Source organism: Pseudopodoces humilis, chromosome 2 (assembly GCF_049639895.1).
Source record: "Pseudopodoces humilis isolate 2021_Gansu_Grassland_sample_001 chromosome 2, ASM4963989v1, whole genome shotgun sequence".
NCBI classification, from domain to species: domain Eukaryota; kingdom Metazoa; phylum Chordata; class Aves; order Passeriformes; family Paridae; genus Pseudopodoces; species Pseudopodoces humilis.
In genome coordinates, this window is record NC_142201.1 from 109,596,892 (window position 1) to 109,610,842 (window position 13,951).

Below are 13,951 nucleotides of genomic sequence, written 5' to 3' on the forward strand. Positions count from 1 at the left end.
CCAGAGTTTCAGAGAGCAAAACAAGGAATGAGTCGGTGGAATCTCTCCTCTCAGCCTGTTATTTCTGTATTTACCATGTTTATCTGACAAATATAAAAGACATTCAAGGCAAGTCTCCAGCTGTTTTCACCAGAGCTGGCTGACACACAGTGACCAGGACAGAGCTCCATGCTGAAGAACGCTGGAGCTCAAGGAGCACACCTGGTTTCTTCCAGTACAGCTGTCTTGCAAGACAGCTGAATCACCATCACATAACAGCCTGCAGGAACCTAGCATAAACCAAGGCCAAGCTGAGCACTTTACAGGGCACCCAGCTCCCTGCAGAGCAAGGCCAGGAGAGAGATGTGAGGAGCAAGTCAGAGGCTGTCACACGTACCTTCAGCTCAAGAACGGAACTGCCAGCTTGGTGTCATTACCAAGGTGGGGAGATGACTCCCCACCCATGAACCTGACACACATCCCTCCTTTTCACCCCCTTCCCAACAACAAAAAAATATCTTGCCAGCTGGGATTCCAAGCCCAAACAGCAGGTGAACTCTTACCCTCCCTCTCCCGTACCGCTGCGGTCTGGGCACATCACATCTTTCCCAGCTACCTGCCCAGCACAGCAATGCCCCCAGGAGGGGATGGGCACGCCCCTACTTACTGAGAGGCATGACAGTGATGGGGATGTTCTTCGGCCGCTTGCTCTCCTTGTCAATGAAGTCTCCCGTGACGGTTTTCTCCCTCTCGGTCACCCGGCAGTTGTACTTGCCGCTGTCCTCCAGGCGCAGGCGGTAGATCTTCAGCACAAAAACGTTGTCGCTTTCTTTGGCCACCTTGAGCTGGCCCAGGGCCTCGCGCTGGGCAAACTCGTTGTTGAGCACCGGCACAGCGTTGGGTCCCAGGCTGGCGATGAGGGAGCTGTTGAAGGCCCAGGAGATGGAGAAGTAGCGGTCGGGGACGTTCTGCGCCTCCAGGATGCACCGGAACTCCACCGGCTCGCCCACGATGTACATCCGCTTCTCCGTCTCCAGCCGGACACTGAACTCCTTGTCTGGGGACACACAGACCGACTCGTGTCAGGATGGCAAAGCCCACCAGGAGAGCCAGCACACCTCATGTTCACAACACCTCGGTGTTCACACCTCGCTGCTCCCTGCATAGCCAATATCCCTCAGACAAGCACATCCAGAGGTGTAAAGGTTAGGGACTTGCTTTTGCTGTGGGAGATCAGATGGGCTGTGCTGCCAGAGAGGCACCTTCTTGCCCATCAAGCACAGAGCAAGCAAAGGCTTCCCCAGTCACACCCCTTTCCTCCAGCTAGCAGCTCCAATGTGACACCAGCATGCAGTACCACCGTGAAATATGACCTGGAGCCTAGTCCTACTCATGGCCTGCTTAGGCAGAGTCAAGAGGCAGAACCTTTGGGGATATCAAGAGCTCATCTGTTTTTTATATCCTTAGCAGGAGCCTGTGCTGGGGGCTGGGAGAAGAATTTTGACTTGTAAATGGACCTCGTGCAATGCAAAAGCGTTTGCTGAAGTTTTTAGTTTTATTCCCTGCTGTATCACTCTTACCAAAATCCTCACTGTCTGTGCTAGCACCAAGTGCTTAAGATGTATGTTTTAGCTTCTGTGCCAGCCCCAGATCCCTGACCACATCAGGAGACAGGGCCTGCCACCCAAGCCCCCTTGCTGCCCTTTGCTGACACTTCCCTTGGCTGCAGGCAGTGCCCTCCTTTGCTGTGTCTCAGCCCCCCAAGTGAGACAGATGGCAAAGCAGGGAGCCAAACCCCAGCCACCTAACAAGGCACAGCCCCACTTCCCATCTCCTCCCGCTGCCCAGCCAAGGGAGAAGAGGCAGAGGGGACACTGACCAGTGGCTTGCACGTTGACGACGGCGCCCTGGGAGCGCTTGCGGGTCATGGCATACCAAGAATCGTCCGGGTCCTGGATCCACTCTGCTGCCTCGCAGTAAAACTCGCCCTGGTCTGACGGGTGGAGGTTGTAGATGGTGAGCTTGGAGGTGGTCTCCCCAACTTTGTCCAGGCGCACGTCCCCCGTGGCCTGTCGCTGGGCGTAGGCGCTGCCGGCGCGCAGGACGAAGTCGCGGCTGAGGGAGATGATCTCGACGGGCGCCTCGCTGCCTCGCTGCCGGTACCAGGCGATGGAGACGTGGCTGTGCTGGGCTGTGCTCTTGGACACCTCGCACTTCAGCTCCAGGGAGTCGTGCTCCACCTTGTTCAGCGTCTGCGGGACCGCTGTCACCCGCAGCGAGTCCGGGATCACTGCAGCAGAGCAGGACAGAAACAGCCCAGAGTTAGCAATGCCAAAATGCTGAGTGTGAAGCTCTCTTAAAAGAGAGCTGGGGGAGAAGTTTCTTTTTACAGTTGCAATTAAACATTAAGTATTAGCGAGGCTGTGTTAACTCACATTTAACCCCTAAAATGAAGAGACTTGTCCCCAAAGCCCTTGGCTGGGAAAGACCATGACCTGCAGCACAAACTCCAAGTGTGGTGCCTAAATTCTTGCTCAGTGGGCCCCAGCAACTGAACAAGGTTTTCTGCCACACTGCAGAGCAGCACAGTTTAATGCATCCTTTTCCTATCAAGGTTTTGTCATGAGGAGCCTCTCCTCCATCATGTACCCCACCCCAGCATCTTTTGTGACCTCCCTCTTGCCCGCACCCTTCAGCCACTCCTTAGCCCTGGCATGGTCCTCACCCCTTCTCAGTCACTGCTGGGGCCAAGCCAAACATACTCAGTTCCTTTAATCTTCCCTCATAAAAAAGTCAGGAGAGCCAATTCTCTTCTCCTTTGTTTATATCGTTTCATCTTCTAATGACCCCCTCAGGCCAAAGGAAGGGGTTTCTGCATTCAGAGGGAACTGGCTCCTCTAAGGGCAGCAGTACAATTGCATCCTCACCAGCGCTCACTCCCAGCACACAGCCACACCAAGGCACTTGGCAGTAAAACTGCTACCTTTCCAGTTGATTAACCAAAAGAAAGGAAGTATAGCTGCTAAAATCAGGATGAAAACCCAAAACTGCAGCCCCCCCAACCTTGCTTGGATTTAGCAAGAGGTTCTACCACCAGAAGATAAGACTTTTTAATAAAGAAAGCCTTTCTAGACTTTGCTGTCTCAAGACACAAGAATGTAAACCTTCTCCCCAGCTCTGCAGACAAGGCAGTGTTAGTGAGCCTGATAATGCCCACGGTTTTGCCACATACCAGTGGAATATAATTAACATCTCTCAGTTTGGTTTCATTGACAGCAGTGGATGGTTTGACAAAATTAGCTGAGCTGCCAGAAGCTGCATCTGTTTCATTCAGGCACTGCTACAGAGAGCAATGAGATGCAGTGAAATCAACCACTGGGATTATTTACATCAGAAAAGTCAAAATCAGAAGAGGGCAAATCAAAAAAGGAGCAAGTTGGGAATGAATGAGAGGGAAATCTTCCCACATCCAGTATGGGTGGGAGCATTTTCTTTTACCACACACTCACCACCCAGGTTACTGCCTGACAGGAAAAGCACCTTGTAATGCTGCTTACATTGCAGGTCATTGTCTCTGTCCCTGTGACCACCACATCTTCTACTGCCTCCCTTCTCCTCATCTCTCTCATTGGAACCCCCACCCCCTGCTCGCTGGCAATAGTTTCTGGCCAGGATCCTTCTTACCTCACCTTTCCCCTTAGCCCTGACTCCCAAACAGTGGTGACAGCAACAACTAACCTTGCCAGTTCACGCTGCCTGCACGACAAGCTTTAAACTTCTCATTTCAAACCTTACTGAGTAATTCTCACACTGATCCACAGCTCCTTTCTCTTCGCCCTCCAGCCATGGGCTCTTACAACTTCTCTTATGTTATTTAAATAAATTAAGCCTGATCGTCTTGCTGGAGTGACTTTCCTGCAGAGATACTGTGAATGCAGAGCCTCACATTTTATGGGATGAAAGCAGGTACCTGTGAAGGAAATGTGCCTGTCCTCTCTCCCCACATCTGAGAGCCCTGTGTGCCCCCCAGCCCTGCTCTGCAGCACAGCTGCTCTCTGGGTAAGCACAGGGAACTGCTGACCCCAGGAGCCTGTCTGGCTTTGCAGGACAAGCCAAGGTCACACTCCAAGAGGGGACAGGCACCTGGCTTGCCAGACGTGGAGCGGCCCACTTCCAAGGTGTAATGCTGGGAAGCCTGTCTGAAGGCTGGGTCACAGGCAAACACTTGCCACACCATTCCCTGAGCAGGTTGGAGGCTGGCACAGACATCATTTTGCCAGCTGGAGCCATGACTTTATATTTCCAGGTCATAACCCAGCTGGAGGGCTAGCATCCTTTATCCCACATAGGCAAGTTTTTGAAAAGTGCACTCCTGGAGAAAAATCAGGTGTCGGTGTGTGGTTAGCGCTGTAATTTAACTGTGGTAACACCTGACACACTGTGCTGCATTCCTCCTGCTACTTTACTTAAAAAAGCCAACCAAGATCCTCCTGGTTAGAGGAACTGGTAAGACCTTTTGGGCTGCACACAGCCTTCAGGCTGTTGTCTTATGTCAGCATGGCAGGGACATATATTCACTCAGTGCCACCTTCCCAACCAGGAAGACGTGAGACCTGTTTGATAAATGAAAGCCCAGTTTTTCAAGGAGCAGATGATCAGGGAGGAACAAGCCCAGAGGTGGCTGGGACAGCAGGGAGGCTCTGTGCTTCACACCATCACTCTCATGCTTGGCCAGCGATGCACAAACAGCTGTTTTATTTACACTGCAAGATGTGCCTCAGGTACTGTGTGCAGTGAGGGGGGAAGTTAGCAGGAGAACAGAAAATGCTATTCCCAATACACAGACCCCACTGGCCTGCACCAACAGAGGGTGACTGAGAGGGGACCTCATCAATACATGCAAGTGTCTGAAAAGACAGGAGTCAAGAGGGTGCAGCCAGGTGGTGCTGAAGAGAATCATGAGGAAAAACTTTTCTGTGAGGATGACAAGTGCACTGAAACAGGCTGCCCAGAGAGGCTGTGGAGGCTCCTTCTCTGGAGATACTCAAAAGCCTTCTGGACACAATCCTGAGTAATGAGCTTTGGGAGGGTCCTGCTCAAGCAGGGAGATTGGACTAGGTAACTTTCAGGGGTCCCTTTCAATCTCAGCCATTCTGTGACTCCGTGTAACAGGAGAGCTGCAGGAATGGCTTAGCACGTCAGGCTGAAGTCACAGAGAAAAAGGGAAGCAGGGAACACTGCCAAGCTGCTCACCAGGGCAGGACAGGGCATGCAGGATGTGCATTCTCAGAAGAGAAGTTCCTCCCAAGGCAGTCACCCTGCTCAGGCTTCACAGACATCAGTTTGCATATCAGGATATGAGTGAGGCTTTGCAGAGTGCTCACCTGGGAGCCCTGGCTCTGCTGCCAGCCGCCCACACTCGTCCCGCAGCCACCTGCCGCGGGAAGCACCAGGACTTCTGGGGACACGCTGCAAGCTGAGCCTCACTTGAAAGCAAGCACAAGCTTAGATGAGAGTCACATCCCTGCAGGAAAGGGAGCAGAGCCACACCTGAGTCAGAGCCAAGTGGGATGCTGCAGGACACATCCGTTTGCTCTTTCTTTCTCACCCAGCTCCTGCCTGTTTCTCTTCTCAATGTGCCGTCCAGGCAGCCTTTTTTGCACTTCCCCCAGCATCCAGCCTTGCTTCCTCCTTGTCCCCAAACACAGGTCTATCCCTGCAGCTGTCATGACCCTCTGCAAGCATCAGTAGAACTGCCTTCTCACCAGCATCAAGGTTAGGTTTGGCAGCAAGCAGCTGGACAAGGAGAGGAATGATTGAAAAGCAATTCCTGGGAACAAACCTACTGTGCTATCATCCCTGAGCCAGTCACAGCTGACAGCTTTGAGCTTGTACTTACAATGCTGAAGAGCAAGGAATACAGCACCTCCTGTGAATCCCCAAGCCACAGGTCACTGCAGAGAGCACTGGATGGCCTGCTGAGCACAGGGTGCTCACAACCACCACCAAGTTTTGAAAGCTCCTGAAATATTAGATATAATTATTTCCACTAGAGGGTGTCAGGGACCCAGCCAGGGAGAGTCCCAGGGCCCAGCTGCCAGGACCAGGGGCTCAGAGCTGCTGCCCACTGGCCAGGGCAGCCCTCCTCAGGAAGCCTGCACACCCAGCTCCATCAAACCCACCTCAAATGCACACACCTCAGTAGCACACAATCAACGAGAACTCAGTGAGCTAATTACAGCTGATTTCAGGACAAGGAACTGGCTTACAGTCTCCCAGAGAACAGGCAGGGAGCAGAGACTGGAGTTCCCAGATGTGCACTTGCTGCACACCTCAACACACTTTTCTCCCAGCCCCAGGACAGGCTCCAGGCTTCCAGCAGTTCCCAGTGCCATGCTGAACTCTGCCCATGCACTCAAGGATGATCCAGGCGTCTCACTTTTCCCCAGGCTGGCTCTGGTTCATCCTTGGTTCTCCAAAACCCCAGACACCTCCAAGGGGTAGGCTATGAAAGCTTTTACGAGCCAACACAAAGCAGAGCTCTACCAATGTTTTCTCTACTCCCAGGCAAGGCAGCAAACCTGCCTGAGACTCCCTTTCCTTGCTAAGCGATGCAGGAGGAGCATCAGGCTGGGAGCCAGAGGCTCTCTAGCTCAAGCTGGTGAAACAATGCTGTGAAAATCACTTAGCACCACAGCAGCCTTACACTTCAGGCTCTTCAGGAGTAAAACAACTTAAGACAGGCTATCCAATAAAACTGGACCATCTCAGGGCCACTGCAAAACAAGCAAAACTCAGCAATCTCTTCTTCCCTTGGATTTCCTTATAGCTTTTACCCACTGATACATTTTAGAGACACTCTGTGGTGGTACCCTGTGCCCCAGCTGCCTGCTTCATGCCACCTGGACAGAGCCAAGCTTACCAAGTATCAAGTGTGAACTATTTAGGAAGAACAAGTACATGTATTCCCTACTCCTAAGAAGCTATTTCTGGCTAGGATACCCTGCATTTTGCAGGGAATTAGTGCAAAAGTTACATTTCCACCTGCCCCACAACATCTTGTTGCCCCACAGGGATCACAGCTCAGCACCATTAAAACTTCCAAAGCCCTCCAGGTGTGTGTGCAAGACAGAAACAAGATGTTCAAGGGGAAAAGTGGTGCCAGAGTTATTCTAGTGAACCCAGAGGTGAGCACTGGGAGGCACCTGAATGGCAATGAGGGTGGGGATATGAGGAACACAGCACTTTGTTATTAGTCTGCAAAATCTGCTAACCCTTCTGTGGCCAGCCACGCCACCCCAGGCAAGGAGGGAGGGTCTGCCACCAGAGACTCCCCATCGCTACAGGAGCAGCAGGAAAGGACCTGCTGTCTCCCAGCCACTGGAAGCTCTCAGGGATCCATGTTCCTCACATCCCTGGCCCACAGCACTATCGATTCCTATTCCATACAGGATCCAAGTACGTGTGCAGGCGTGCGGCAGGAGGGAGGGAGGGGGTGGTGATAAGGCAGGAGCGATATCTAGATTAGCAGTGTAATCCTCTGGAGCTCTCGTGCCTGGCAATTAGCTGTACATGCTGATCCATACCTGCTGCAGCACACCAGGCACTCCTCCCTGTCAGTCATGAGCGCCTGCAGCAGGGAGGAAACACACGCCGTGTCACGCTGCAAAACCCATGGAGACCCTCAATGTCACCTCTGCAAGTGGGAAAAAAATCTGAGCTGATCACGCCACTGGTAGCATCTCTTCAGCTTGTCTTATTTTTAAGTACCACCTAGAAACTGTCAGGTGGCTGCAGGCAGAGGGAAGCTTTGTTTCTATTGTCGCTGCTTGTAAGTTCCCTCCACTGCCCAAGGTCCTACCTGAGGACCAGAATTTGAGAAGGAAAACCTACCACCCCAAAAGGTATTTTCATTGGGACTGAGGGTGCAGGGTTTCTGTGCAGAACTTTCCCTCTTCTCCTCCTTGCCTACCAACACATAGCCACAGGCTCTGGCTACCACAGGGAAAAACAAGTATTAATAGTCTGGTTGGTTGGGGATTATTTTCCTTCAGCAAAGCCCCATCTGCACTGAAAAATAAGGATCGTTAAAGGCAGATAAAATACTAGTAATTGTTTAACTTAACTAAAAAAGGAGTCATACATTTCTCTGAAATAGTGACTTCCCTTCAAGGTTCTTTAGGCCACACTACTGCTGTGACCTAAAGACAAGCAGTCAAAATAAGTTTCATCTTCATGGAAATGTTTAAATTTTATTCTAAATGAGAAGTTTAACAACAAAGTCCAACACAATCCAGAAATGGATAGTGAAGCCCTGAACTCACTCTCACTCATATCACTGCAGCATCCTACGGTAAGAGCAGGAAAAAACCAGAATAAAATAACACATCCCCAGGTTGCATGCTTGCAGCTTTTTTAAAAGGGCAGTTTGCTCCTGATGGAGCTGCTGGCAGAAGACAGGAGGGGAGCTGAAGAGTTAAGTGAGGCGGCATGGCAGTTGTTTCACAGCAGCAGTAATAAATCCTCCCATTACAATGGTATCCTTGTTGGTACATTAACGACTGCCGGGAATGATTATGCCAATAGAAATGCATCCCCCAATGCAACTGGGTGAGTTCAAGCAGCAAGTGAGAAAGGGCACAGGAAAAAAAACCAAAAAAACAGAAGTAGCTAATGTAGGAGAAAGGGGAGAAGAGAATCCGACAGAAGATGCAAAAAGTAAAAATTAGGTCAGCTTTCCGACTCAGGGCCCGAACTTCTCTGTGCCTGCCGTGGGCTCCGCCAGTCACGCGTCCAGCCTACCCATCTGAGGCTGTGGCTCTGCTCCCTCCCCAGCAGTGGCAGAGGATCCATCCCACTGCACAGCCTGCTCTGTGTCTCCACAATGCCCCCTGCAAGAGGTGCTTCCCAGACATAGCCACACACCTGAGCTGTGTGAGACCCCTCAGATGTCACGGACAGAAGACAGCACGCTCACACCAGGCACATGGGACAGCAATGCTCTCCTGCAGCTTCCCAAGCCCCACACAGACCCACAGGGGTTGGCAGCAGGTACCCCAGGATCCTATCAGAAACCCCCTCCCTGTGCACCCAGGGCACGTGTGCAAGGGGAGCAGATGTGCTCAGCACCAATTCTGGCTCGTCCTTGTTGCACCTGGGGGAGTTGAAGCTTTCTGAACTTCTCACAAGTGCTTCAGCTCCAGGAAAAAGGGCACCTGCTGTCCCCTTTTCTCTTGGGCTTTACTCTGGGGCTTCATCACTGTTCAGATCATTCCTCTGAGTGGATGCTCCTCCAAAAATGCTAGTCCCCTTCCCCTGACTGCTTTGGGTGCAGTGTGGCAGGTGCTGGGAGCACACTCACAGGCCCTGCCCCCAATTAAAGCTGCTTTTGGGAACAGCAGAAGCCAGGCTCCTGCTAACAAGCTCCTTCTCCTCTATCCACCCATGTCCCAAAGCATCCCAAGGAGTATCTGGTTATTAGGACAGCTAATTTAGGTGGAAAAGTTCAAGCGACCTCATTAAAATTCTAAAAAAAAAAAAAGATGAGAAACCAGAAAGGGGTGGTAAAAGGACAAGGGTACACCCAGCAGTGAGAGTCATCATTTGTTCATTAAGCAAGAATTATCTGGAGCGTCAGCAGAGTGAATCCTGACGACAGCAGCCCAAAGGGCAGAGACGCTGGGGACGGAGAGGCAGCCAAGAAGTGCCGTGAGCTGAGTGTGTGGCAGAGAGCACAGGATTCACCCCTGCTTCCATCTCCCAGACAGCTCAGGGAGGAAAACCTTTATTCCCTCACACATGAACACTTTTTTTTTTTTTTTTTTTTTTTTTTTTAATCCTGCTCTGAGAGGTAGATGCGCTCTGCAGGGACTGTGCAAATCAGTCTGCAAGTAAAAAATAGGCTTGAGGAGGTGGCAGAGATGACATCCAAAAGGACACGGATGTTTGCTTCTCTGCAACAAGGAAACCTGTGCTTGGTAAAAGGCTGCATGTCCCTTTTTGACTACCCAGCCCTTGACAGGAGGTGGCTCCTGGACAGGCTCTGTGGTCACAGCACACCCAGACATGGTCCAGGCACACTGTGGCACTGCCCTGCTCTCACAGCTCTCCCAAAGGTAATGCTCACGCCCTGGCTCTGCTCTGGGTGATGCTGGCCCTGGGACTTGTCCCTGCCCCAGCTGCTGTGCTCACTGACACATGGCCAGGCTTGCCAGCCCAGCCCAGCCCCACCAAGCACCCCACAGACCTCCCCCAAAACAGAGCCTGGGGGAGACACCCAGGGAGAGCAGCAGTGGGCTGCAGACCACCATGTGCCACACCAGCCTCTCTCACCTGTGGGGGCAATAACCCCCAGCAGCAAGCCAAGGTGAGACAGACCACAAATCCCCCCTGTGCCTCCCTCCCTCTCGCCCAGTCTCACCTCTGTGAGGGTTTAACTCTCCCACTGATCCCGAGCACCAGCAGCTACCGCAGCTTAAGGCAAGCCTAAGCCACTGCAAACACCAGGGCAGAGCGCATCAGCACGCGACTCTTCCACCCAGGGTTAAGCTGATGTCTTTTACTTAACAGCACTTGTGAGCTAAGAGCAGGGATGTGGGAATTTGCTGTGGCTTAAACCAGCACAGGGCAACCTGCTAAGCCACAGCCTCCTGGAGCCTGGAGGACAGGCAGGGAAAAGCAGAAAAGCAGCAAACACGGAGCTGATGCAGCCCGGGCTCCTCCGAAGCTGTGCAGGCAATACTGTCTTAATGTTTTACACCTCTGAAGCTGAAGTTAAGAAATGACAGAAATAGGAAGCTTAGAAAATCCTCTTTTCTCCAATTTTTTGAAAAGCCTGATTTCATTCCACCTAGTGCACTTGGGCAGGCAGGCAATACGAACAGCTGAACAGGGAGAGTCATGTAGTATCATTTCAAAACACATCCCAGGCCACATTCCCCCTGGACTATAATAATGTTTGTGGTGCTTTATAGACAGGTAAGTCACGCTTCTCAAAAATCAATTTTCAAGGAGGATTCATTCTCCTCTACCTTGGCTATACAAGCAACACCAGGAGATAAGAGTGCAAGAGCTGCTTTCAGAGATTAGTGCCCCCGCTTCAGGAGCTCGGCAGAGATCACACAGGAGGTCAAGGTGGGCACGTGAGAGCTGTTTTTCCTTCACTTATTCAATAATGAAGGTTTTGAGACCTGCAAGCACCTTTCTCCCATCTGCCTTTGGGCACCTAACCTGTCCCTAGAGGTGCAAAGCCCATGATCACAGTTTCCAATGTCCCCTTCTGTCCTACGCCTTAGGCTCAGCAGTGATTTATTTTTGCCTCCAGGGCAAGACAACACAGACCAAGGCACACCTAGGAGATGGTTTCTGCAAGCAGAATGTGAGTCTATCCTCTCCAAAACCCACTTTTCTGCTGAACACACAAGAACAGACCATTTCAACCCTCACAAGTAAAGTACCAAAGAATACACAGAATCAGGCTTTTTTCTCTATTATTATAGCTAAAATTCCTGTTCAGCCCAGGTCTGGGTATTAAGTTCCCAGGGAAAGACAAAGAGGGGACACTGGCATCCTCATGCACAGGCAGGGAAGGAGAGAATCACATCCTTCACAAGCAGATTACTGTGAGACACAGGATAGTTAACAGGTAGATGAGAAGAAGTTTTGAAATCTAAGGCAGAAACCAAACCCACACAAACTAAGACAGTGGAAATCCTTTTTTCATCTGTCAGTCCTGTTTAAAGCACGGAAATTATTTGTAACATATTATACAAACATACATCTTCACCAGACAATAACCATCTAGCAAGCAACAAAGTCAGCATGAGCTGGAGGGATTTCTGGAAGCTGGAAGGAAGGGTGGTAGCTCTTTTGCATATTTCCAAGCTACTTTCTTCCAACAAGGTTTTGGCAGGTCAGAACTGTTACTCTGAAGCTGGCACTCTCATGATGAATGAAAGGCACAGTCTGGCTCTTGCAGGATGGAGTCCAAGTTCCCTAGCCACAAGGACCACCTGCTCTTCCCCTTTACTAGAAAATGAGGAAAGCAGAATTAAGATGAATAAAGCAAATTCAGCCAAACAGTTGACAGTCTTCTGCCATCTGCTCGAGGTAAGATAGATGAAACAAGGTAACATCCACTTCTGCAAATCTGTTTTTTTGAGAAGTTTTTCTACTGTACTTCTGCAGTTTGGCCTCACATGGCTACAGTCATCTCTCCTCTCCAAGCTTTGTCTAGTTCAGGTGGTGGTAATTTGAGGGACAGAGGATAAGTAAAAGGGAGGTGAAACAGCCCTGTTTGAAACTTTTGGGCTTTCCAGACTGCAAAAAGTGCAATTGTGTAGCAATGAGCTAGCCTGGAAAAGCTAATGCGGCACATACAACCGGTTGACATTCTGCATGAGAGTCTGGCATCTCTATTGGCATCTTTTAATAAATGAGTTAATTTTTATATGCATTGATCTCAGCAGCACAGACATGCCACTGATGGTTACAGTCAGAAGGGAAATCTCAGTTTTCCAAAACACAGGTAGGTCTCCTAGGGAACAGTGCTCCAAGTTTTCCAAGACACCCCAAATCCTTTGCAAGAGACTGTGGGCATTTAAAAATAACTGTTCAGGAAATAAATCTCTTATTAAAATAAGGAGAAGATGCTTTTGGCACATCATTAACCCAAAGGCACACAATGCATCAAAGCAGTGCATTAAGAAACCCACTCAAAACAGTAAAGAAAATAAGTCACAAAATAAACTAGTAAATAGGAAGTTCCCCTGATGTCTCCAGTGCAGGATCAATAGCACTGACTCCAGCAGAATTCAGCATTTTATTTATAGGGCCTCCAGCCCTTCTACTGGTAAAGCCTCTGAGTAAGAGCCAAGCTCAGCTGACACACTCCTGTCCCCAGATCCACAGACAGCTCCAGTTTCCCCACCCTGTGCCTGTTTCCCCCTTGCATCCGAGGGCAAAAGGCTCTGCAAGCTGCCAGCTTCCCAGCTGCTGCTCCCTATCCTGCAGGCAAATGGCAAAATGGCCAGCATGAAGCATTTCACTTGGGCTGCTCCCCAGGAATGCCCTGGGCAGAGGTAGGCTTTAACTGGCTGAGACACCCAGAGAGAAATGCCTGGGAACAGCAGCAGACACTCTGCTGGCTGCTGTCAGCTCAGCAGATGGAGGAAAGCACAGCACAATGGAAACACCACCAACTCACATCAGCCTGAAATGACTCTGGAGCAGAAGGAGGGCGAGGGAAGCTCTGAGCAGTTACAGGGAGAGGGATCTCTAAACGTCCTGGGCTGCTATGAAAGAAAAACGAGGGAGCAAGACAGAAGGTAATCCTTTTAAGACTGTTGAAAGCCATGAGTCTTCAGGAGGGGCTTCTCAGCACTGCAAAATTCTTGGACAGTATCTTTTTCCATCTTCACCTTTTGTACCAGCCTCTGGCTGGTAAATGTTCTCAGGCTGACCTCTCCCTACAGATATTTAGGCTTCCAAAGGAGACAGCACCACCTGACAGTGTAGTGTTGGCACCTGTCTCCCACCTAACTTATCCAGTGGCCACTACTTTGAGAAGGACTAAAGTTCTCAAAGTGAAAGGGAAGACAGCAGTTCAAGAGTAAGTTTCACAGATTTCATTAAATAGCTGGAGAAGCAGAAGAGATACCCACCACACACTAATATTTCACTGTGGAAAACAATGAAATGTTTGGTCAACCCTCAGACACCAAAGACGTTACCTGGAAAATAATGGCAATCAGGGAAAAGTAGGGACTGCACTTTATTTTAGATACTTAGCAATTCAACCATGAGGCAAAACCCACAGGAAACCAAACTTCAGTAGTTCTTCTGCCCACATTTCTTCTTACTTCTTTTATAAAAATCTCCATCAAAGTTAGCACTAGTATCAGCATTCTATCCTGCCTAAAACATGGGACCCACTCAAAAAAAACCACTGAAGGTAGATTCAAGAGCCTTGTTG

General features: G+C 50.3%; 1 protein-coding gene across 2 annotated transcripts in view; it reads right to left on the reverse strand.

Moving 5' to 3' along the window:
• Positions 1–13,951, reverse strand: part of IGSF3 (immunoglobulin superfamily member 3) — a 92,789-nt gene that overhangs the window by 29,983 nt on the left and 48,855 nt on the right. For both annotated transcript variants that reach the window (XM_088051205.1, XM_014253503.2), the window contains exons 3-4: positions 1,859–2,269; positions 647–1,036 (exon numbers count right to left, since the gene is read on the reverse strand). In XM_088051205.1, coding sequence (XP_087907331.1) covers positions 647–1,036; positions 1,859–2,269 — 801 coding nt within the window. The remainder of the gene's footprint in view (positions 1–646; positions 1,037–1,858; positions 2,270–13,951) is intronic.